Source organism: Oryzias latipes, chromosome 8 (assembly GCF_002234675.1).
Source record: "Oryzias latipes chromosome 8, ASM223467v1".
Taxonomy (NCBI): domain Eukaryota; kingdom Metazoa; phylum Chordata; class Actinopteri; order Beloniformes; family Adrianichthyidae; genus Oryzias; species Oryzias latipes.
Genome location: NC_019866.2, coordinates 10,409,948 through 10,434,506, shown reverse-complemented (window position 1 = coordinate 10,434,506; position 24,559 = coordinate 10,409,948). Strand labels below are relative to the sequence as shown.

The window sequence follows — 24,559 nt, the reverse complement described above, 5'->3', positions numbered from 1 at the left end:
TTGTTAAATCAAAGCTTCTTGGAAATAACCCGTGTTTCTAACAGTAAATGATTTCGTTAATGTACATCTCCCTATCTCCTTTCAACCTGTTTGTGTTGCTCGGTTGTTAGATTTCCGACAGAACTCGAAGGTGCCACGTCGGACTCCTCGCGCAGCTATGACGCCACGATGTCGTCATCGACGCACACAGGAAGTGATGGCCGCCAGCCGAGAAAGCGCAAAAGAAACAAAATGATCCGCTGTGAAAGCGACACTAAAATGACCTCTGAGCTACTGACCGTCTCCGCCAGCCGATGATCTGACGTCAGAGGTGAGTGCGAGGCCCGAAAAAAGACACGCGCGTCTGGTCTCCGTTCGAGGGGAGATCTGGGTTCACGTCACTTAACTTAACAGTCAGCTGGAGTCCTTTTTTTTTATTGATCAAATAAAGAGTCAGAAAGTTCATTTCTAGTTTCTCAGGCTTTATTACTGGAACACAAATGGTCCAGCATTTGACCGACACACACCCAGGTGTTCTGATAATCCCAAAGATTTTCCTCTGAATATTTATTTTTATTGTTTTGTTTTTCCTGCACATATTATTTCATAAATATCTGATCGTTAACTTACAAGTTAAGTGAATAATAATATAGTCCATGGTAATTTGAATTAGGTTGTAAAACAATTGAATGGTGGATTTTCTACATATTAGATCCACATTGAAACTCACTTCCTCTATCTATCATATTGGAATGAGTTTTCTTTGAATTTATTAGCTGAGTAATTTGAACTAACACTGTATTAGTATTCAACAACTAACACAGTTTTAAATCAAAAACCGTCTAATATTTCTTAGTTTCTTCACAAACTGCATATTTTTGGGGGTTGTCCACACTTCCTGTCAGCCAGGATTAGTCATAGTAATTATTTGTAGCATTTTGGACCAAAACTGTGTTTCAATGCCTTTTTAATGTAAGGAAGTTTCTTTTTGTGTGAGTCAAGTGTAGGGCTGGGATCTGCAACCTGCAACCACAAAGTCTCATTTCCCCCATTAGAAAAAATAAAACTCTAATTTGTATTTATGTTATTGTTCTTATTAGGATCCATTTAAAGAAAAAAAAATCATGTTTTCTTAAGATAAAGATAAAGAGAAAATCGCCCTTTTTTATCAAAATATGAAAGTTTGTAAATTCTGACAGAGGTTCTGTGGAGGTGAACAGGGGTTCTCATCTCCTGAAGAGATCCCAAAGTTTACACATCTTCCTTTCAAACTAAAAGACCCGCCGTGACACAGGATCCTCTCAATGCAACAAATGTTGCAATGAGTTGTGTAATGTCAGCATTAAAAGGTTATTTTACAATTTGAGGGGCGTATGAGACGGTTGTTGTTGTTTTTTTAAATCTAATGAAAATGAAATCAGAGCTAATAAAGTGATCCTTACTGCACTTTTGCAACGTTTGTTTGTTCAAAAACAGAAAATTTGCCCCATAATTCTGGTTGTGTTTACTGACCTTACAATTACACAGGGCCCAAAATTCTATCAAAGTGTGTTAGTTCAACTGTCCTTCAACTGTGATTGAGTTAAAAAAAAAGAGGTTAAGTTAGTTTACTTGACCTTTTCTGACTGCTTACTTTTGACTTTACTGTTCCTTTTTAAAATGAAAACCTTTTATATTTCTTTAACCACAGAGTCACAATGGAGGGCTGAAAGAGGTTGCAGACCCCCTTTTCTATAGGGAGGTAATGCACATAATGTGCTGTTATAAACTGTGGTTTTAGTCAACTGAAGGCGCCATGCCGGTTAAACGTCATGTGCCTGGCTGAAGTTTGGCATTCATTTGTCCTGTAGTGCCCCCCCCCTCACTAAAACAAGTCTTCATCCAGGATGAGTGCTAACTCACGGAGCAGGAGCAGAGGTTGCATGCTGTGGTATTTGCACCTTTGGACTGAATAGTAATCCTCCAAGTGTAGGTAAAGTTCACAGGCTTTGTTCTGAAAGTGCTGCGAGTCATGATTGAACTGCTAGCTGTCAGCGAGCAGAGGGAGAGGTCACAGCTCAGGACCGACTTTAGCGGCTTTTTAAAGAAACTGGAATGCCTTCAGCTCATCCTTCCAGCAGGAAGAGGCGAAGAGGTAAAACCAACCTTTTATGTTCAGTCCAATTTTCTGCATGTCAGTGTTTCAGCTGTTGATTAGGAAGCAGAATTGAGGAATCTGACTGAGTTCCTTCCCCGTGCCGACACAATGGACTCTTTTTGAACCTGGGGCTTCCAGGTATGAAAGACTCTTTCAGCTTCAGTCAGCAAAAAAAAAAATAAAGAGCGAAGATTGAGGACAAGCCCCTGAAGCAAACCTTACAGGTTTTTGGAATTTGCATGTGAACAAGTTGTACAAACAGTGTGACACAAGTCACTTGAGGAGTGACCCCTTAGCAACAGGCTACAGCGAAGCATTTTGTCCAAGTTGTTGACACAGGCGAAAGGCCAGATTTATGGATTGGTTGCTTATGCAAATAAAGTTATTTTTCCACCTTTTTTTCAATGTTTTGAAGCAATATGCAACTTAGGCCATGGTGTTGTTTCTAAAAAAGTTTCTAAATTATCACATTTTATGATAATAATAATAATAATATTAAAGAACATATTTTGTTCAGAGGTTATTCATTTTTAGGAAAATCAAGTGAAATTTATATTAATTAATTAAAAAATCCCATCCTTGTATAGATTGTACTGGATCCCGCGTTAAATACATTTTCTTAGCTTAGATGTTTGTTTAAAAAAAAAAAGACACTGTAACATTAGGAGACATATATGCTGGCTAGCGGAGTATTTCCGGATTTACCTGTTCCCTGTCGCTTTATGACATCCCAGCCTCCACGTAGACAGTAGCTGATTTATACTACACCAGTCTAAAGCTGTACTTTCCCTTGGTTGGTTCAAGGCAGACGACACATCCTCTCGTGACTTTAGTTCTTACCAGAGAGGGGGAGAAGACGAGGTAAAATTCAGCTTTTAAATGAGTGAATTTCCTCCTGTAAGGATTAAATTTATACAGTGACCTAGGGAGAACAGAGTCTGCCAATGAAGAACATGTAAGTAATTCAATCTGTGACATTGTTGAAGGCATTGAATGGACCTCTGCGATAAACTCGTTTTTCAAGAAAAACTGAAAAAGAAATTAGTTTTTTCTTTGCATTTACTTGGTATAACATTAGAACTTTAGATTATTTTTGTAATTGCCTTAAGGTTTCTATGAGGACTTTTATTTTTGCTTTAATTCTAAGCAATAGAACGGTTCTGATGTTTAAGGAGAAATTCCCAGTGAAGCTCTTTGTCTAATCTTACTTTTTCTCTGAATTTCCTGGAAAAAGTTAGATGGAAATCTTGTGTAACCTAAATCTTTACACTAGAGGGCGCCCTTGCAGATGATTAAATGTGTCTTTTTTTTTTGTAGGTCCCTCCAGGCCTCCGTCCTCCATGCCTGCTTCCCCAGGCTTCACCAGGCTAGAGGAGAATGATCCCATGAACCCTCTTCGCATCTCTGTAGGAGACCTCCCTATTTTGGCTTCCATGGGCAAAACCACAGACCCACGGTTCCGCCTGAAGTGGAAGCCAATTGTATCTGTGGGCATCTTGGTTGGACTGGTTCTCCTCCTCTTCATGCACTTCAACTCAGGCTTGCGGTACCGCCCAAGTGGCTGGAAAACCAGCGACAAAAATGGTTACAACTTGCAGCCGGATTCTCTGTACAATGATACATACCCTCTCAGTCCGCCTGAGCACACCTCCCAGGGCACCCGTTACCGCATCGGGGTCATCGCAGACCTGGACACTAACTCTCGCAGTGACAAGAAGCTGACGTGGTTCAGCTACATGCGGCGGGGTTACCTGATGGTGTCGGAAAGTGGCGACAAAGTGGCCGTTGAGTGGGACGCGGACAGGGTGGTGCTGGAAAGCCACCTGTCGGAAAAGGGCAGGGGTATGGAGCTGTCCGAGTTGGTGGCGTTCAACGGGAAGCTGTACAGCGTCGATGACAGAACTGGTGTCGTGTATCTAATCGAAGGGAAGACGGTGGTTCCGTGGGTAATCTTACCTGATGGTGATGGAAGTGTTGCCAAAGGTCAGTGAAAGCCAACATTAGCAGAAATCTGATGTAGAATCTCATTTTTACTTGAATGTTAATCCAAATTTGCCTTTTGTTAGGGTTCAAAGCGGAGTGGCTGGCTGTAAAGGACGAGCACTTGTATGTTGGTGGGTTGGGGAAAGAGTGGACCACCACTGAGGGGGTGTTTGTCAACAACAACCCAGAGTGGGTGAAGGTGGTGGGCTTCAGGGGGGACGTCCAGCATGAGAACTGGGTTCCCAGGTACAAATCCATGAAGACTGCTATCGGGATTGAGCCTCCGGGTAAGACGTCTGGCTTCTTTGAACCACCACCCCTTAAAACTGCCTATTAATCCTCTTTCAAACCACAGGTTATCTTATTCATGAGTCTGCGGCCTGGAGCGACACCCTTCAGCGCTGGTTTTTCCTCCCCCGCCGCGAGAGCAAAGAGCGTTACGAGGAGACGGCGGACGAACGCCGCGGCACCAACCTTATCCTCAGCTGCTCCCCCGATTTCAAAGACATCAAAGCGAGCCGAGTGGGTTCCCGAAATCCCACTCACGGATTCTCCTCCTTCAAGTTCGTCCCAAACACAGACGACCAAATCATTGTGGCCCTGAAGTCAGAGGAAGATGCCGGAAAGATCGCATCATACATCATGGCCTTCACTCTCGATGGACGCATTCTTCTGCCCGAATCCAAGATCGGAGATGTGAAATATGAAGGGTTGGAGTTCATCTGAGGCGTATGAAGATGGGAGGAAATTTGCTGATGAGGCCAATGCACTGTGGTTTTAGTTTGTTTACAATTCAGTCACTGTTGAACTCACTGCACTTTGGGTTTCCTTTAAATTGCATAACTTTAACCTTAAAAAGGATCATTTCTGCAATAATCCTAAAGTCAGTCAAGAAGAATAGTTTTTTTCATGAAAGTGAAAGTCGGGTTCTGTCGTACCAGCATGCATCGATGCAAAAGACCTCCTAAACAAGTCAGATGAGGGCTTCAACAGTACTGTAGCCTTTCCTACATTGAATGTAAAAAAAAAATGGAATTTTTTGACTGTGATTTTGTTGTTTGATTTCTAAAGAACATGTACACTCTGTAACCCTTCAAGCAGCCTCTTTTTGACCTGTTCTTCAGTGAAAATATTTCCATTGTTCAAACAAGAAGAAATTGTTTGGCTTCATGTTTGTTTTTCCAATGGATTTACAGTAAAATCCTCATTTCTCTATTCCTGAGTCTTGTCTTATTATTGGGATAAGTATCTGTCTTTGGACAAGTTGTGACGGTTCCCCCAACCTGTTGTGTAATGACTTTTTTGTTTTGCTTTATAAAGAAATGAAACTTACGAGTGTGGGAGTACACCAGTGCAGTGTTCGTATTTATATAGCATTTCCGCATGCAGCTAGACACAGGGGGAGCTGCATTCACACTGTTGACCTGAAAACAAGAGCTCCACTCGAGGACGACGCTGCCTGAGCAAAAGGTAGCTGTCTTTGCCAAACCTTTTACTGAACTTTAATATTTCTTGCTTTATTGTGCAGCCTATTGCAAAATTGTAAACGGATATGTTCCAAAGACAGAGAATGTTGTTGTCAAGAAAGAAGACCCTCAACCAGGAAATCCTTTGACTGCAAATGTGACCATAAATCTTTCTTCTAGTAAAGTTCGGTTTTCCTTTCAGGTGGAAATGGCTACAACTCAAAATCTCCGCTTTCTTTGGCCTTTTCTTCTTCTGCACGTCTTTGCAGGAGCGTTCAGATTTGATACTTTAAGTGAGTAATCTTAAATAGTTTTTCATTTTCTTCAATTGTATTTTAGGGAAGACAAAAAAAGTGTTTTAAAGTGATGTATAACTAAATAATTCTCATTTTTTTTGTATGACTATTGATTTATTTTTTAGAGAGACTTTGGTCATGTAAAAGGTTGTGTAACACATGCCTTGTTTTCACGTTGACCTATGTTTGCATTTAGAACAAAACGGTGAACCACAGGAAGGGGATTTGAGGCTGTCTGACGGCGAGAGCCCTGCAGAGGGCCGCGTTGAGGTCTTTCACAATGGAAAGTGGGGAACTGTGTGTGACGATGGATGGGACATGAAGGAGGCCCAAGTGGTGTGTCGCCAGCTCGATTTCCCTGGCGCCAAATCGGTTATCACTGGAAAGAGCTACAAGCAAGGTGCATTTTACTGTTATTCAGCCACCACCAGATGGTAGTGAAACACTGTCAATTAAAAATTGAGACAGGCATCATTGAAAAATCTTTTTGTAATTTTTTTTTTTTCTATCACAGCATCTGGACCCATTTGGCTTGATGACATTACTTGTAACGGCAATGAGAACAGTCTAGTGTCTTGTAGTTTCAAAGGCTGGGGACTGACTGACTGTACTCACAAAGAGGATGTTGGTGTTGTCTGTGAAACAGGAAGTAAGTATCTGTGATTTGCTTTGTTGGCAGATTCTTTTCTGCTTTTTAAATGTTAATTCCAATGACTGTATGATTTCAGGCAATAGTTTGACCAACAATACCACAACACACTCAATGGACCACAGCATCAGCCTGTCAAATGACCTCGGTCAGCTCTTTGACACTGCAACAAACTGTGACTTAAACATACTTCTGCAGAGCACAACTGGAAACAGACAGGAAGATGACGTCCCAGAGATGGTTGGAACAACAATCTGTGCACACAAGGCTATTTTGTCTCTTTTCCCACGCTTCAAGGTGTTTCCAGAAACAACTAACATCACAGTTGAAGTCAGGAAGCCTTGCCAACCATATTTCTCCTCTTTAATCAGGTATCTTGAACAGTTTTGTGGATTGAAAACAATTTTTTTCATCATAAAATATTGTAATAAAAACAAATATCATTCTTTTAGGTACCTTTACACTCGCAAGATTGATGTGACCTTCTCGTCTGCACTGTGCCTGCATCAAATGGCTTCTAGTTTTGGAGTAAAGCAGCTCATGGAAGATGTTGGACGTCTGTTCACTCAGATTTTCCCAGATGACAGCTCCTTTTATACCCACGTGTCCATTTATCAGTATGCAGTAGAAACCACTGACACCATCCTTGAAGAGAACCTCATTCAGTATCTGGCCTGGAACTACCAAAACCTGACTGACTCTCCAGCATGGAATGACCTTCCAGTAAAGCTCCTTCAAGCCCTTCTAGCTCGCTCAGATTTGGTGGTTCCAGATGAGTCTTTTGTCCTTGAGACTCTGGAGTCGTGGATAACAGACAGGGCTCTCTTAAACAGTTCTGACACAGTGTTGGCCCTGTTGAGTGGCATCCGATTCCCTATGATCTCAGCTGAGAAGCTCTTGGAGCTGGAGTCCAGCTCTCCTCTCTACCAGATCTATAAGAATGTTTATCGTGAATTTACCTTGAAAGCTTATCAATTTAACGTCCTTCTCTTCAGTAATCTTACGACTAACCCAAATATCAAAAAGGACATTGGTAATTACAGTCCAAGGATCTACATCTCAGAGCCTTGGAGTAAAGTTTTGAGAGAACCCAGGAAAGCCTCTCCAAATCAATATCCATATCAATATCAATATCAAAATCAATTTGGGGGGTCATACAACCGGTATGATAGGTACGGTAATTACAATCCCAACTCATTTCTAAATATTCGAAGCGGCTTCACAACTCCTCTGCACAACAGTTTGTTGTTTCGAGACAGAAAAACAAGCTGGGAGGCAAATGTCTTCACACGGCAGAGTGATTGTTCAAACAGAGGTGTGAGGTGTGAGTCGGTCCCCGCAGCCATGCTTAGTGAGCAGAGTTACAGCAGCAGACCAAGCAGCATCCGCTTTAGTAACCGTCTCCTACTGATGTGCCAAAACACGTACATCTTTCAGGTTCAGAGCTTCAAAGACAACATGGCTTACATCTTCAAAAATGACACCCAGGCTTCTCCCTACCCTTGTGTTGACAACAAGTACACCTATGTATTTGTTGTGAGACCAGAATATGTATAATCAGGCTTCTAGGCCTATCATAAATGACACCCGGTAATGGCAGAATCAATTTGGTATAATGACATTTAGATTGAAATGAAGTACTCAAACCACCATGAGGTTAATTTTACTATTATGATTGCATTTGATCAAATTTCATGACTTTTTCTGCTTTTTAATGCATGCTTTCCTTTCTTGCATGTTTGGCAAATAAAAAAAGGAACTTTGTCGGTGTCACTTTTTTTTCACAGCACACATCCACCTCCTGGCCACTTTAGGCACACCTCTCCAAATGCTGGTTAATGCAAATTTCTAATCAGCCAATCACATGCTAGCAATTCAATGCATTTAGGCATGTAGTCATGGTCAAGACGATCTTCTGCACTTAAAATCAAACATCAGAATTGGGAAGAAAGTGGATTTCAGTGACATTGAACATGGTGTTCTATATATCCTTCCTACCTGTGAAAGTTTCCTACCAGAACTCCCTGCGCATGGGCAATCCAACATTATGTCCTAATTTTAAATTTTGTCAGACTGGCAATAAATCTGTGCTACCTCTTCAGTCTTGTGGTTCCTCTAACGTTTTCCAAGTCCCAGTCAGATACTTTTCTGACACATAACAAAATGAATAACAATTAGTAGGTCTAGGTTTTCTCCAATTCATTTATTTATTCCCCCTGTTTTATCATTTAACACTTTTACAGTGAACTTCTCTGAGTTGGCTTGAACAACGAAGTGATAATGGTGCAACTATCAACTAGTAAAAATTGTTAACTACAAATAGGTAAAAAATAAAACTATGACAGTGTCACTGAGTAAGTCTAGGAATGTGCTTTTTTAGAAATGTACTCTTACCTCTTGCTGGCCTAAAGAATAAAAGCATGTTTACCTTGATGAAAACCATCATCTCTACCTTTTCTGAAATGAGCCTCTTCCTGTACTCATCAATGTTTTGTGCAGCATGGGCTGAGTTACTTTGGACTATATTGATTAAGTTATCTTTGTGTGTTGTTTGCTGCTTTTTTTTTTACAGCCTAATGAGGTTAATTGTATTAAACACAGCGTTGTCCTTGCCCCCTCTCAAATTGCCGATGCAGTTTACAATTGCCATGCTAAATTGATCAACTGTAAAGTATCTCCACACAGCAGACATGTTTTTGTGCGCCTCCTGCTCAAACTGGTTTTGTATTCTGCTGCGCTTTACAGCGATAAATTGTGATCTGTGTATAAAATGCAGGGGAGAGACATCTAGTATGATACTTGTCTGTAATAATTAGCTTGGATGTGGTGCTTGTTTAAAATAGCGAAAATAGAATTAAGATAGATAGATTGGCAAGGTGCAGTATTAGCTGATAAGAAGTTAGAATTTAACGCTGTGGACAGCATTGTTTCTCATGGTTATTTTGGAGCTTTTGTTTTTTTGTTTTTTAACCTATGAGGGGATTTAACCCCTTTAATCGATATCTTTTTTAGGACACCATTCTTGTTCTTAACTGGCAATGTTTTTGTTGTTCAGTTAAGAACAAAATCCACCGTAGGCTTGTTTGGTCTTGAATTTTTACAGTAAAATCTTTGTTTCTGTTCTCCTGAGTCTTTCCTCATTTGCATAAGGACCTGCTTTTGCACAAATTGTGACAGTCCCATGAATTCTCATGTAAAGACTGAACGAACTGTTTCAGTATATGAAACTCATGAAAAATTGTGTGAGTATACAAATGCAATGTACATATTTATGGCACACCTTGGCAAGCAGCTGGAAACAGAGGGAGCTGCATTTGCACTGTTCACCTGAAAAAAGAAGATACACTCCTGGACGACCCTTCTTAAGAAAAGTAAAGCTAGGTGCTAAAATTTTATACACATTTGCCAATAAGGAAAAAAAAGATTAATTTTTAATTGTATTGTTTTGTTGAGAGAGAGACTTTGGTCATGTAAATGGTTGTGTAACACGTGCTTTGTTCTCACGTTGACTTATGCTTGCGTTTACAACCAAACTTTGAACCACAGGAAGGGGAATTGAGGCTGTCTGGCGGTGAGAGCCAAGCAGAGGGCCGCGTTGAGGTCTTTCACAATGGAAAGTGGGGAACTGTGTGTGACGATGGATGGGACATGAAGGAGGCCCAAGTGGTGTGTCGCCAGCTCAACTTCCCAGGAGCCAAATCTTTTGAAACTGGAATGACCAATGAAACAAGTTTCATTTACTGTTGTTCAAACACCACCAGATGGTAGTAAAACACTGTCAGACAGAAATTGAAACATGCATCATTAAAAAATATTTTTTTTCTTTTTCATTCTTTCCTATCACAGCATCTGGACCCATTTGGCTTGATGATGTTAATTGTGATGGCAATGAGATCAAGCTAGTGTCTTGTAGTTTCTTTTTTTTTTTTTTTTTTTTTATAACTTAAGTTTATTTTTCTTTTTTGTTAACAAGATATAAGACACTTGAACATGACATCAAACGAATTGAATCTTACAAAGAGAAGAAAACGAAAGAAAAAGAATGATAATAACTAAAAATAAATAGATAAAAAAGACAAGAAAATAAAAAAAGAAAATTGAACACGTCAGCCACCATTCCAGAAATGTAAACACGTTATACATTGGCCTGTGAGTTTTTATATACAGTCCATTTGTCCCATTTTTCCTTAAAATGTCTTTCTCTCAATCTTAAAGCAAAAGTCATCTTTTCCATAATATAAATCTCCTCCACTATTTCAGTCCAGTCTGTAATGGTTGGTGGTTCTGGCTTAAGCCATCTTCTAGTTATTGCTTTCCTTGCTGCAATCAGGAATATTTTCACCAAATACTGATCTTGAGAAATGACTGTTTCAGAAATGTTGCCCAGATGTAATACTATCTGCTTGAAGGGGATTGTGTGTGTCGCCAGCTCGATTTCCCTGGCGCCAAATCGGTTATCACTGGAAAGAGCTACAAGCAAGGTGCATTTTACTGTTATTCAGCCACCACCAGATGGTAGTGAAACACTGTCAATTAAAAATTGAGACAGGCATCATTGAAAAATCTTTTTGTAATTTTTTTTTTTTTCTATTACAGCATCTGGACCCATTTGGCTTGATGACATTACTTGTAACGGCAATGAGAACAGTCTAGTGTCTTGTAGTTTCAAAGGCTGGGGACTGACTGACTGTACTCACAAAGAGGATGTTAGTGTTCTGTGAAACAGGAAGTAAGTATCTGTGATTTGCAGTGTTAGCAGATCCTTTTATTCAACTGTTCATTCCAATGACGTTGTGATTTCAGGCAGTAGCAGTACAGGTGCCAATGGTTTGACCAACAATACCGCAACACACTCAATGGACCACAGCATCAGCCTGTCAAATGACCTCGGTCAGCTCTTTGACACTGCAAAAAATTGTGACTTAAACATACTTCTGTAGAGCCCAACTGGAAACAAACAGGAAGTTGACGTCCCAGAGATGGTTGGAACGACAATCTGTGCACACAAGGCTATTTTGTCTCTTTTTCCACATTTTAACGTGTTTCCAGAAACAACTAACATCACCGTTGAAGTCAGGAAGCCTTGCCAACCATATTTCTCCTCTTTAATCAGATATCTTGAACAGTTTTGTGGATTAAAGGATTTTCTTCCTCATGAAACATTGTAAAAAACACAAATATCGTCCTCATAGGTATCTTTACACTCGTAAGATTGATGTGACCTTCTCGTCTGCACTGTGCCTGTATCAAATGGCCAATGACACCATCCTTGAAGAGAACCTCATTCAGTATCTGGCCTGGAACTACCAAAACCTGACGACTCTCCAGCGTGGAATGACCTTCCAGTAAAGCTCCTTCAAGCCCTCCGAGTTCGCTCCCCCAAGGGAGTCCCGCTCCACGCTCCAGGCAGCCACCCACCCAGACCTCGGTTAGTCCAGGAGAGAGCGAGACAGGGGCCAGCCAACCCTGCTAAGGACAAAGATGCCCAAGAGTGGTGGGGGTTCACAAGGAGTGCTATAAACATGGCCTGACCAGTAGTTGGGATTTTAGAGAAGGCCGGCGCAGGAGGGCAAGGACCAGAACCCACACCACAGGGACACGGACACCCCCAGGTACAGATGTGATGTGATCCCTGGCTCTTTGTCATGCCAGAGAGCACAGGGATCCCTCTCCCTGCGTGGAGAGAGGGCCGCCGGGCCCAGGAAGCCAGCACCCAAGGGACATGGCGCCGTTGCCGAAGGCCTGGCACCCCCTCCCTGGGACTCAAAACGCTCATGTCTGGCAGTTTACAATTGCCAGACATGTCCTGCATTGGCATTTTGAGAGGGGGCAAGGACAAAGCTGTGTTTAATACAATAAACCTCATTAGACACTGATTCTAAGGTGAAATTTGAACAAATTAATTCAGGTGTAAAATTGAGCTTTTTTCACATAAGGCAGCTTACAAAGGCGAGACCCATCCCTTTGTCACCACTAGACTGGATTGTTGGAATTCCTTATATTATATGTATGTGTGTACGTGTGTGTGTGTGGGGGGGGGGTGGCTCAGTTGGCTGTGTGTAGGACAGGCGCATGGGAAAACAGGTTCTGTTACCCAGGATGCGCAATGAGCTTCATCCAGCGTGGGTCCTTGAGCAAGACCATTCGTGCCACTGCCTTACTGTGTTGCTCCCCTGTGCCAGTCCCCAGCCCGGATAAAATACATGGTTGTGTCAGGAAGGGCATCTGGCATAAAAATCTTTGCCAAACTACCTATGCGAATCAGTGAAAGCTGGTTCGCTGTAGCGACTCCTGAAGGGACATGCCCCTAGGTGAACAACAACTACTACTTTTGCTCAATTCCAGCTAAAACAGGATATTTTTGAAAGACCGACTCATATGAAAATTGTGTTTTAACAAGGTTTTGTAGAATACTTCTCCTGATGGATGGATGACGTACATAAAGGAAATTAACATTAAAACTGTATTTTAAACATGCTGCATTTTATTGTATTTTTTTCTGTAGTTGAAGGTATGAACTGGCCAATCAGACGCCTCAATAAATGTATGCGGTCTTACGTTTAAAATGTTTGATTGACAGATTCTCCTGAGTTTGCTTACAAGCGGTACGGGTGATGCCTCTCAAAAGGCTCACTCCTGACTGATGAGAAAACTTTGACTCTGACCGACAATGACCAATCTCTCCTTACTGACAGTGGCTCCATCATGGCGGCGTCTATGTTGTTATAAGATGGTCACTGAATTGACTTCATGTTGCTGGAGTTGGAAGAAAGGCATTTTCTATGGGTGACATCACACTTACTGAGTGGGTGTGTCACTATTAAAACAGGGCATATTTGAAGAAATGTTCTCAGGTTGAACTTTAGTGATTTTGTTGTCTTGATTTAGTTAAAGTAAATGTGATTATTTGACAGTCAACATTAAACTACTAAATAGTGTCCGAAGTTTGATTTTCCATGTCAGGATAATTTGAAAAAAAGATCCAATATTTGAACAGGGTACAGCGGAGATGTTAGCATGGCGAAGTTAGAACTCAGCATGTTTAGCTGTTTTAAAAAAAAAAAAAAAAATTTAGATACGGCTATCACCACGTTTCAAATCAGATCTCTTCTACCAAAAGGCCAACCCTCATGGTGACCAATGAGCAGAAAGCTTTAACTTTTTCTTTGCAGACCAGCAATCAAACACACACATTGTGTGACAAAAAATTTAATCATGTTTTTCTAAATCAGCTGGAGAATTTATGAAAAGAAACAACTTAATTAACCATAGCTTTTTCCCACAAGCATGTCTGCCACAATTAGTCAGTAACAAAATAAAAGAGTAATGGTTGACAAAGCTGTTTCCGCCACATGAATCATAAAACTCTCCCAAGAAATTATGTTTTCACCACACAACAGACTGTCTTCATATCTTCATAGATTTTTTGCTTCACACGACAAGGAGTCACTCTTTTTAAAGACAGACCAACATGCCTGGGCAAAGGTACCGTGCAGCACACAGTGACTCACATGCTTTGTAGAAGTAATGTCCGTCTGTAGCTGCAGCAAACCCGCTGGTTAATGCAGATAACATGAAAAGTTTATTTCAAGTACTCAAAGATCATACTGTCATAATTCCTCTTCAGTTTTGGACAAACTGTAAAGGTTAGAAGTCAAAGAGAGGACAGAGTGTTTCGTAGCAACCCCAAGTTCATCAGAATGAAAAATTTACTTATTTCGTCACAGCAGCAGTGTGGTAATGTGTTGTTGCACTGTGTGCATGTGTCGTTCTTTTTATTTGACAAATGATTTTTGCACCACAAGCCATGAAACAACCGAGCCTTTAAAATTTTGAAATTTAATCAGTTGGCCTCTCTGAACTCTGATTCCATTCAGAAAATCTTTATCATTACAATTCCTGAATTTCCCAATCCACATTTTTTGCTGAAACTATACAAGTGGTTCTAGACTTATTTTCAATTTACAGGTGTCATTTGTTTTAAATGGATATGAAACTACCTGGTTCTTAATTGGTGCATTTTCAGCAATTACACTGATTTGAAATTTTCTCCACATTGATTCAAATCAAAGAAAAAGGAGTTTGTTGCTATAATAGTTTATGTCATTCCAATCGTATTCTATACTTTCAAAACAGTCTGTTACAAGAATCTCAAACACTTAATAAACTTTTTATAGTTCAAACTGCTGCTAAAGTTTTTTTTCTATTTGATTTATATACAAAAATCCATCAGGTTCAACTTGAATGAAAGTGAATGCACATGTTTGTTAAGCAGCTTTTAACTTGAAAGACCCCTCCAATCAAAATGGTGTTTTTGGTGTTTTTTTAACATGTTCTTGTAGCATTTTATCATGATTGAGGATGTATATAAAGAAAATTATATTAAGATTTCCTTTCTGAATAATTTTATTAAATCAAATTTGTTGGGAAATTTGTTGGGATTGGGAAGTTTGAAAAAGCTTGTAGCGGTGACTTAGGCGCTACAATCGGTGGGTCACAAGCTCCCTGTTCTGCTCCATTCCAATGGATCCACTTGTAAACGACTAGATCCATTTATCTCAACACTGTACGACTGGAAATCTCCAATATTGCTCATCATTTCTGTTGCACTGGTAATGTTACGTTGGGTTTGTGAGGGGCTGGAAGATAGCTAGACAGAAAGTGAACAGATGGATAATGGGAAGTCCCATCCACAACTGCCGCTCTGCAGAAACTACGTTCTATACAATGGCAAGTTTTTTTGTTTATGCTAAAAACTGCATCATCGATCACTGATAATGCTTTTAGAATAGATCAAAAGATGTCTGGAGTGCGACTTTAACTAATTCTGGAATTTTGTTGGACATCATCAAGTTCCTACTGTTGACCCTGAAGACTTCAGTAAAATTTAGATTTTATTATTTTTTTTTACTTCTTTGTTTCCTCCATTTTACTGCACATGAATTGCTTTAGTTTTTAACCAAATTGTTTAAGAATAGCTGTATTGTTGCCAGTAAAATGATGGGAAATACCCTTCAGTGGTCTCTCAGAGTGGTCAGGCCATGTGTAATGTGTGTAGGCTAACTGAGCACAGGGGTGGAAGTCAGAGGATGTGGGTCACTGCCACAGCACCCACCAGTTCCCACAATGAGGTACTCTTTTGTAAGTCTTACCGGGCACTTTCTTTGGAGTATTCCTGGCTTTGCAACTCTGTAATTTAGAAGCTGGAGGCCATTTTTAAGCCCCTCGTGGCATTTTAGAGGGCAATATAACCTGGGGGGCTGCTTACTGAGCATTTCACTAACAATCCCACCATCTTACAGCAAATTCAAACCAAATGTTGATATAATAATTTGCTCCAGGGCAGTGCAATAATGTGGGAAATAGCTCAGAATGATCATGCTGTGAGGTAATTTGAAAAGCCGGGGACACGGCAGCAAATCAGTGCAAAGGAAGCCAAATGTTTGGACAAGGGGCGTCAGGCTTTGCCAAAAAGAAGGTATCTGCTGTTTCTGTTCAGCCTCTGGTGAATATTTGAATAGGATGAAAGTATTTTCCCCATTTTATCTGGAATGTGTCACTTCCTTTTTATGCGTCTGACTCGCTGGCATGAAATCAACATCTGTGTTTTTGTCTCCTCTTCCTTCTGGTAACTTCTACATTGACTGCGAGTCATACCAGCTTACATAATGGCAAACAATTTGGGAATTTTCCTTCAACTGACCGCCACCACATTTTTCTCGAAAGCTGAAACTGATAAAGACTTTCTCTTACTCTCCCCTTAGTCTGTTTTAACCCAGACGTTTGGAGCGAGGCCAGTGGAAAAGATGTCAGGGGAAACAGCTTAACCATGGAAAACAGTGGAAATATTTGTAGTAGCCAAACGACTGGCAGAATGTGGTCAAAAATGATGTCAGGGAGCAAGGCAGCTATGTTGTCCTCATTCTCTGTTTCTCTCATTATCAGCCCCCAACACTTATCATAAGGTCCCATGTCCAGCCTGCGATTCTTTTGTTTTAAGCCAAAATTAACGCAGCAGTTGATGACTTCCTTAGCTGACTGTTAGGGAATCTAGATTTTTCTGCATGCGTAATTGTTGGGAAAAAAAACTGATTGTATCATAGTGTTTTTCCAAGGAGGTAGTTTATGCTGCAGGGATCTCCACCCCTCTGAATCCATTAGGTTAGACCACATGGCGTCACTACAGTGCTTTTTTTACACATTCTTCCTTAAAGTTCATTCATTGTTTCACCACTTACTGAAAGTGACAGTATGCTCACGAATACTGATAATTTTATAGCGTGGAAAGAGTGATGCATGAGCTATGTTGTGATTTCACATAAACTACTACATTTGTAATGTTTGGGAAAGGCTGATAAACCTTCAACCTCATTGCTCCAGTTTTAGCTCAGTATTTAGATGCCCAGAACGGCTGGTTCACTGTATATGTATAATTTCTTGGCACATTAGACAAAGCGTGACAGGAATAAGATGAACTTTTTCCCTTAAGTCGGAGCTGCAACAGCAAAAATATAGATATTGTGTCATAGCTGCTAGAAATGTTAAAAAGCAAGATAATTTCATGAGTCTTTATTGCAAAATGTGGTTTATTTTAGAGTGAGGAAAGTTGATTGCAAGGCAATTTCATTATCTCTTAAAATTATGTGTTTCATTTACAAATGTAAAAGTTTAAATGAATGAATGGGAATACTGTTGTTTCAAAGACAGCAGTTTAACACCCTAACTTTTTTCCAATGATCTTTAAACCTTTATTTCTAAAGACTTTAACAGGAAACTCATAACAACCACATTTAAAACTAAAAAAATATTGTGATTTAGATGAAAAATAAAATTCAAAGCTTAGGAAATAAATAAGGTAATGTTCAGGGAGTTTAGGTTGCAATCTTGCTAAACGTATCTAGAATTTGTAAAATTCTAAAATGTATACTTGTGTTTTTCAAATATTTCTATGAACATTTCCTATGATTTTTTTCTTTCTTAAAGGCAAATTTCTTTTTTTTTGTGATTACATTTGTTTCTTTAATTTAAAATACTTTGATGTCCTTTCCAGTTTACTTTGAGGAAAAAACGTGTTGGCGAGGAGAAAAGGCGCTTTCTAGCTAAGTGGACAAATACTTACTTTGCCTTTCCTCATGGACTGGATAAAGTCCTGTGCCGTATTTACAAGCAGGTAATTGCAATGCTCAAAGAATTCAAAATAAATCGTCACAATGTTACAAATCATAAAAACTAGGAAATATTTCCCAGCGAGCAGCGCAATCATAAGCTCCAACGACTACAACGAGGTTATGCTGCACAGCAGATAATGTTTACAAAAATGGCTAAATCCAGTGAAGCTGTGACAGAAGGTACTTTGTGGCTTTGGAAACGGCCCGGCGTAGCAGGTTTGTAAAAACACTGTATGCTGAAAGTAGCTGACATTGTTTGTCCAGAACAAAAGAAAGTCTGTCAAATGATACGACTATTAGACGAGCAGAGGATGGGCAGCAACCTCCGACCTGGGAAAACACCTGGAGGGCCTGGTTAACTGTACAAATGACAAGAGGTCATTAAAGTTATTAAAAACAAATTTTTCTGTTTATCCATTTTTCTAATCAAAATTAGCCCCCAGTCTGATGTCGAGTTCCTAATTTGGCCCTCTGCTACAAAACCCCTGCTTCAGGCTCAATTGGTAAGGAAGATTTTCCACAAGTCTAAAAAGTCTTTGTAAAATGCTCGTATAAATTATGTTTTTAATTTGTGAAATTGTTATATATTTTATTTGTCGCTTAAAAATAAAAGTAGTGAGCATGATGTTTGAATTGCTGTTTAAATCCAATGCACTTCCTAAAAAAAAAGACTTCAGTTTTAAGTCAGTGCTGAGAAAACTCTAATGAAGGTGACCCAAAAGGCGCAGAAGAAAAAAAAAATGTCATGCTATAGAAGTCATTTTTGGAGCAAAAAAGGAAAAGAAATCAGCCATAAAAAGAAAAAGTATGCTTTTAATCTTTTTTACATTAGCAAAAGCTATAAAACCTTTGATGAGAATTCACATCTGTTTTGACAGATGCAGCCTATGGATTTAAGTTTGTAAATGAAATGAAATTTGAAAAAACTGAAAGGGAAAAATGTTAGCGTGTGTCTCCAGAGGCTGAAACAGCCCCCCTCCCTCTGCTTGTTCCGGTAAAAAAACAATTACCTCCTCGTAACAACACGTGTGTGTCAGACAGGCTGACGGAGTTTGCTGCTGCATGTGAAAGCTTGGGAGCCCCTGACCTCTGGGCTCACGGGTGATGGCGTCATCAAGGGGGCGGGGTTTGTGGTTCTCTGCCCTCTTAAAAGAGAGCCCGCACCGCCTCAGTAGTGGTTGAGTTTGAGGTCTGCAGTTTGTGTCAGGAATGATCCTCTGCGTCTCGTTCTCTGACATCTGGAGAGCCCTGCCTGCGTTTGAAGCTGGAAATACTTTTGCTTTAGTTGCATCCGTTTAGAGACAAAGAGAAAAGACTGCTCCACCTCAGTTCTGACCCCAACATCGGCTGAAATCCCAAAATGACCTGGATGAATAACAGCTGTTTGGTCACTCTGGCCGTTCTGCTTCTCTGGCGAGTGGAGGAGATTGCAGAAGCGTGCAGCTGCTCCCCTGCACATCCTCAGCAGGCTGTCTGCAACTCGGATGTCGGTATGTGGAAATCTCATATCCCCCTTTCTCCATCAGACCTTCGTTTTCTGATGAAAATTCTGCGTGCTGTCATGACGTAAAGCACATTAAATTAACGCCTACGTTTGCTTTATATTTGTAGTTGAAGGTTTTGCCAACCTCTTTTTTTTTAAACTTTGGATAGGTTAAATAAATAAATGAGGCACAAAAAAGATTTTTCAAATGTTGCATTGCTTGTTTTTCTTTGCATTTGCATTTTGCAGGATGGCCTGTTGCATGAATATAGCCACAGAAAAATAGCTGTTTTTTTGAAGGGGAGGAACTGTTTTTTTCATGAGTGCAACCCACATCCTCGATTATTCTCAACCAACAAATACAAAAGCATGTTCCTTCCACATGGGTCACTATCTAAAAGGGGGCTTTCCCACAACATGTGATATATTGCTAAAAAGTTTTGTTTTTCAGAATAAATTGGATGGTGACAGAAAATGCCTTTTTGTGTCAAGTTCATTTAGCTATTTGTTTCTTAATCGTTGTAAAGCTTTTTGCTAAACTCTCATCACAAAGGTGATGTTTTTTCTCCGCTGTTTGGTTTTGGAGTCAGTACTGAAACCAGATATATTTTTTTCTTTTTTCATAAACAGATCTTAAGTTTTTACTCATCTGCATGCACAATAAGGACGTTTTATTTTAAATAACAGTTTGTGTATTTAATTGGACTGTTTGTAAAAGAAAATAATATTCTAAAATGCCATTTATTTAAAAATATTTAGAGACTACCTATTGTAGTTCCACAGGAGGCCTAAGCATTACACCAAATATTAAATCCTTGCCTCAGTGTCCCAGTAGGGTTGCTTTTTTTTTTTTTTTTTTTTTTTTTATTAATCACCATGTTTGTTATTTAGTGAGGCATACCTGTTGCAAAATATATCTGCTCCAATCAGCTCTGGATGTAGAAACTCAGTGAGTCAGGCGTCCCAGAGCTCTGACAAAAGCACCCGGCGTCTTCTGAAGGTCCTGACGGATCCGTTCAATCAGTGACCCTAAGGTCAACCTCTTCCATGACCCTGACACCTGTGTTCCTACTTCAGCACCATGGATAGACACAGGACGTTGTTTTCCTGAATGTTTTCTTCTGGAGTGGCGCACAAAAATGTAACAAAAACTTTACAGGCAGACAGTAGCCATGACTCATTTGTGCCTTACTCAAATGTCTTACTTACTGTCACAAGGTTTGTTTTGCAATGTACGAATTGAGAAAAGCAAGGTTTATACTGTGCGTGTCACTCAAGGAAGATGCCTTTTAACTTGAACAATGATTTTTATGCAGGAAAAGTAAACTAAAACGGGGAAAGCAACTGATGTGCACTAACAATAATTACATTTTCACACTTAACTTTTGAAATTTGTTAAAATAAAATTATTTATGTTCAAGATTTTTTTAAAGATTGGTTTAAAAAATACAATTTGTAAACCATGTTTTTTTCCGAATTGTTTAAAATAAAATTGTCCCAATGCTTAAAAGATAGTCTGAGCATATTTTCAATCAGCATTCAATGTTAAAACCAGAACGGACAAATTTTGCATTTAAAAGAAAAAATGAAGACAATACGATGCAGGTAAAAATACTTTTTTCCTTTCCCTGCAATTAAATGACTTATTGCTTTTTTAAGCACTCATGTGACCACAGAATTTGATGCCAAATAGTGTTTAATTTTTTTTTGTGACTGGAAAATCAAATGTTTCCTTTACTTTGCAGTTTTGGGAAACTTGGTGTGTAGAAGGGGCTTTGTCAGCCTTCCTGAACATACTGGGTGTAAACTAAAAGCAGTTCAGAATTGGGGAATGTTTCTAAGTTTCTACTTTAAATTTTTACCTCTAATTTGTGTTTTTCCCAAAAAAGAATTGCATTTTTTTTTAATCAAAAACTTCCGACCTTCCTTGACTTGTTTTGTGTCTTAAATCCTCTTGGTTGGGTGCTTTTGTGCCATTACTCTCACAGGCCATACTTTACACTGCAAGCGATCTGTTCTGCACTCTCAAGCAAATGGAGATTATCCCTAATCCTCTTCCAAACAGCTTTAAGAGTTTCACAGCACCTCAGTGCGTATCAGAATAAGTGACAAATTCCTAAGCCCCACATTCTTCACTGGTGTAGATTATGCTTCTTCTACTACTCCATATGGACTTGGCATGTCCGTCACAGTAATGTAATTCTTCTGTCAAGGGCTGACTCATCCTTCACACAATATTATTTGCAGATCTACAGTCCTGGTGTCTTTTCTACTTCCTCTGTTCTGCCAGCTAAGTGCAGCCCTCACTTTAAGTTCTTAAATCTGTTCACAGGATTTATAGCTTTAAGGTAGCTTTGCAATTTACACATATTTGTTGTTAAGAAATCTGGCAACCTATAGCCAGAGATGACTCACAGATGCAACCTTCGATGCAAAGACTGGAGCTTGAGAGAGATGCATAAACATCTGGTTGACATTAACTCTGTAGTCTCCTCTTTAAAACTTTTTTCCAATGGTATTTTGTTTATTTGGACCCTTTTTTTTGCATCTTGCTAATCTTTAGTACTTGCTTTTTCCCATGCTGTTCTTCAACTTTTGGACTCTTGAGAGATACTTGTGAAACACATTTTTCCTCTTACTGCACATGCTTTATTTCCATCTGGGATGGCTTTTTCCTACTTGCAATTTTGTTTTCCCTCCCGAATCTTAAAGCTGACTCTTCAGAATTCTATCAAAAAAAAAAAAAAAAGGGAAGTGGCTCACAGAAGTTTTCATGTCAGCATGTCTATCCAGACAAAGTTAGGGCTGCAGAAAGACGCCTGGAGGCAGAGGAGAGAGTTCAGCTTTTCAAAGATTGCTGACTGGCTTCTTCCTGTCGGCTGAGGAATAGGCAGCGCACATTCCTCCCTCTGATTAGTGCCAGTGAAAGTCTTGTGTGCCCGTCTCACATGCAGGTTCTGCAGCCCCAACGTGTTGTGGCTTACTGAACCACGCTCAGTGCGGGCAGGGCCAAGATCCAAGAACATGAAAAAAACAACTGAAACCTTTGTTAGAGAAATGATGACATGAATTTTATTTGCAGTTATCAGAGCAAAATTGGTAGGACGGCAGGAGGTCGATGCTGGCAATGACATCTACGGAAACACCATCAAACGGATCAAGTATGACGTTAAACAGATTAAGGTACGGAATCAAATTGGCTTAAATATCTAATAAATTTGACTGAATGTAATGTATGCTTTCATGTTTGAACAACCAGATGTTTAAAGGTCCCAGTCATGACATTGATGCTGTCTACACTGCTCCCTCATCTTCATTGTGTGGAGTGTCTATGGACACAACTGGGAAGAAGGAATATCTAATCACAGGTATGCATGTCTCATAGTGGGAGTGTCTTTATGCCCCATTTTGAGGTTTTTAGGTCATTTCACATCTTATCTTGTGTTTTTAACTCATTATAGGGAAACTGGAGACTGATGGGACGATGCATGTCACCCTGTGTGACTTCATTGATCAGTGGGACGCCATGACTGCCACCCAAAAGAAGAACTTGATTCAGCGCTATGAGTCGAGCTGTGACTGCAAGGTAGAGAGAATTCAAGTTTTGACTGTTCATGTTAAAGTTTTAACCTCTAAGTAGGAGAAAAAATGTTTATTTATTTTTTTCTCCATAGATCACCCACTGCACTTCCATTCCCTGCGTGCTTAGCAGCCCAACAGAATGCCTTTGGACTGACTGGGTGATTGAGAAGACGGTCAAGGGAGAGCAAGCCAAACACTACGCTTGCATCAAAAGGAACGATGACTCCTGTGCCTGGTACAGAGGCAGCACACCGCCCAGAAAAGAATTCCTGGACATTGAAGATCCTTAACTTTAATAATGCCAAAATCTGAAGATGTATGCAGTTCAGTTAAAACTTTTCCAACAAATACAAAAAAAGATCGGTACTGTTTTGTGTTTGTTTTTCTATTTTCAGAAAGTTCTAGGAGAGATGCTTTAATGCAAAGAGAATGTGTTTGATTGCATTTCTTATATTTCTAATTATCTATGTATTCAGCACTTACCACCATTTTGTACCAAAGGAAGCACTTACCCAGCTGTTATAAATTATTATTGAAGCATTGTTTTCTGAAAGGTGATTGTAAGATACAAGCTAATATTTGCTTAGATTTTGTAGTAAACAAATACTTCCATTAAAAGTCTATTCAATTTGGTAATCGTTAATAAAGGAAAATGTACTTTGATAGGAAATGTCAACAATAAAAAGGTTAAAACCTAACTTTCTTTCTTCAACATTCAAATGGAGATTTTGCTCATTGTTGTTGTTTTTAAGTGCCATTTCTTTTTTTTTTTTGGTTTACCAGTGTTGGCAAAATATACATCTGTTCAGTAAAAGATAATTGAATTGTTGTCTGTTAATTGTGACAAAGGTTGTAAGCAATAATTGTTCTTGCAGAGACACTGAAATTATTGTCATGCAAATATTCTGTGAATTTAATAGGACTAAGAAAAAAACTGTATTTTTTTTTTTAGGATGGTGTGTTGTTTTCATGTGGAACTTGTAAAATTATTCATCGCCTTTTTTTTTCTTTGCATGCATCTTGAAGATTTTTGTACATTTTATTATTAAATAACAAACTCTGTTTTAAAGTTCTGTCTTTTGCCCTTTGCGCCTCATATATTAGGATGGGAAAACTAAGAAACGTTGGAGAATAACTAGATTTCAGGCAGTGATGCTCAGGTAGAGGTTTACTTCTCAGTGGGTACTTCAGGCTAAAAACAATATTAACAATAAAAGGTTAGGAATAGGATTTTTTCATAAAGTATTTAAAACAAGTTTAAAATAGTTTTTTTAATCCAAATTGTGTTGCTTTATTGTATGTTTTTCCCCGTATTGTTGTAATGCTACCTCAGCTTTTTGCATTGCTGAAAAGTTTTATAAATTGCCTCTTTTTTTATAGCTGCCAGGTAAATAAAACTGCTTAGTTTTGTTAGGAGAACTTAGCCAAAAAAAACTAACATTTCACAAGAACTACATAATGGAAAAATGATTAGAAACCAGGAAAACACTTAATAATACATTATTTTGGTTAACTGCTGCCATCTAGCGGAGACATGCAATGTAGCACTCAGACGTCCACGAGGCAGTCCATGTGCACAGATAACAGTTTATAAAACAAGTCTCTGGAGGTTTAACCATACAGATTGTTTTTTTTAACCAGGTGTAATTACACTACTATGGAATTATAGAGAATCAATCGACGTCAATTCATCTTTAAACTTAATTGGATGTCCACATTTGCTCCTATTTTGAGGTTTGCCAGTAAAAATAAGAAGAAAAAAGCGTGCAAAAAGGCAGCATTACTATGGAAGGTTTGCCGGATGGATGCACTCTTA

General features: G+C 39.4%; 3 protein-coding genes across 5 annotated transcripts; all 3 read left to right on the top strand.

Annotated features, from left to right (window-relative positions):
• The first annotated feature begins 145 nt into the window (after positions 1-145).
• cant1 (calcium activated nucleotidase 1) lies at positions 146-5,314 on the top strand. 3 transcript variants are annotated; one of them, XM_011478154.2, is made up of 4 exons: positions 146-310; positions 3,434-4,099; positions 4,183-4,386; positions 4,455-5,314. In XM_011478154.2, the coding sequence occupies exons 2-4, from the start codon at positions 3,457-3,459 to the stop codon at positions 4,823-4,825; spliced, it is 1,218 nt and encodes a 405-aa protein (XP_011476456.1). In that variant the 5' UTR covers positions 146-310; positions 3,434-3,456; the 3' UTR covers positions 4,826-5,314. The 3 variants fall into 3 exon arrangements, with proteins under 3 accessions (XP_011476456.1, XP_004071459.1, XP_011476457.1); XM_004071411.2 differs by lacking the exon at positions 146-310 and adding an exon at positions 1,921-2,113; XM_011478155.3 differs by lacking the exon at positions 146-310 and adding an exon at positions 2,856-3,071.
• Positions 5,315-5,441: 127 nt separating this feature from the next.
• Positions 5,442-8,274, top strand: lgals3bp (galectin 3 binding protein). The gene is made up of 6 exons (XM_011478153.2): positions 5,442-5,569; positions 5,768-5,858; positions 6,058-6,261; positions 6,376-6,510; positions 6,590-6,881; positions 6,963-8,274. Exons 2-6 carry the CDS (start codon positions 5,774-5,776, stop codon positions 8,065-8,067), a joined length of 1,821 nt encoding a protein of 606 aa, XP_011476455.1. The 5' UTR covers positions 5,442-5,569; positions 5,768-5,773; the 3' UTR covers positions 8,068-8,274.
• A 10,614-nt stretch (positions 8,275-18,888) lies between these two features.
• timp-2b (tissue inhibitor of metalloproteinase-2b) lies at positions 18,889-23,420 on the top strand. Its single transcript, NM_001201526.2, is given in 5 exon segments — positions 18,889-19,168; positions 22,244-22,344; positions 22,421-22,529; positions 22,623-22,747; positions 22,836-23,420. Coding segments are annotated over 5 exon segments (663 nt in total). The 5' UTR covers positions 18,889-19,038; the 3' UTR covers positions 23,034-23,420.
• Positions 23,421-24,559: the final 1,139 nt, after the last annotated feature.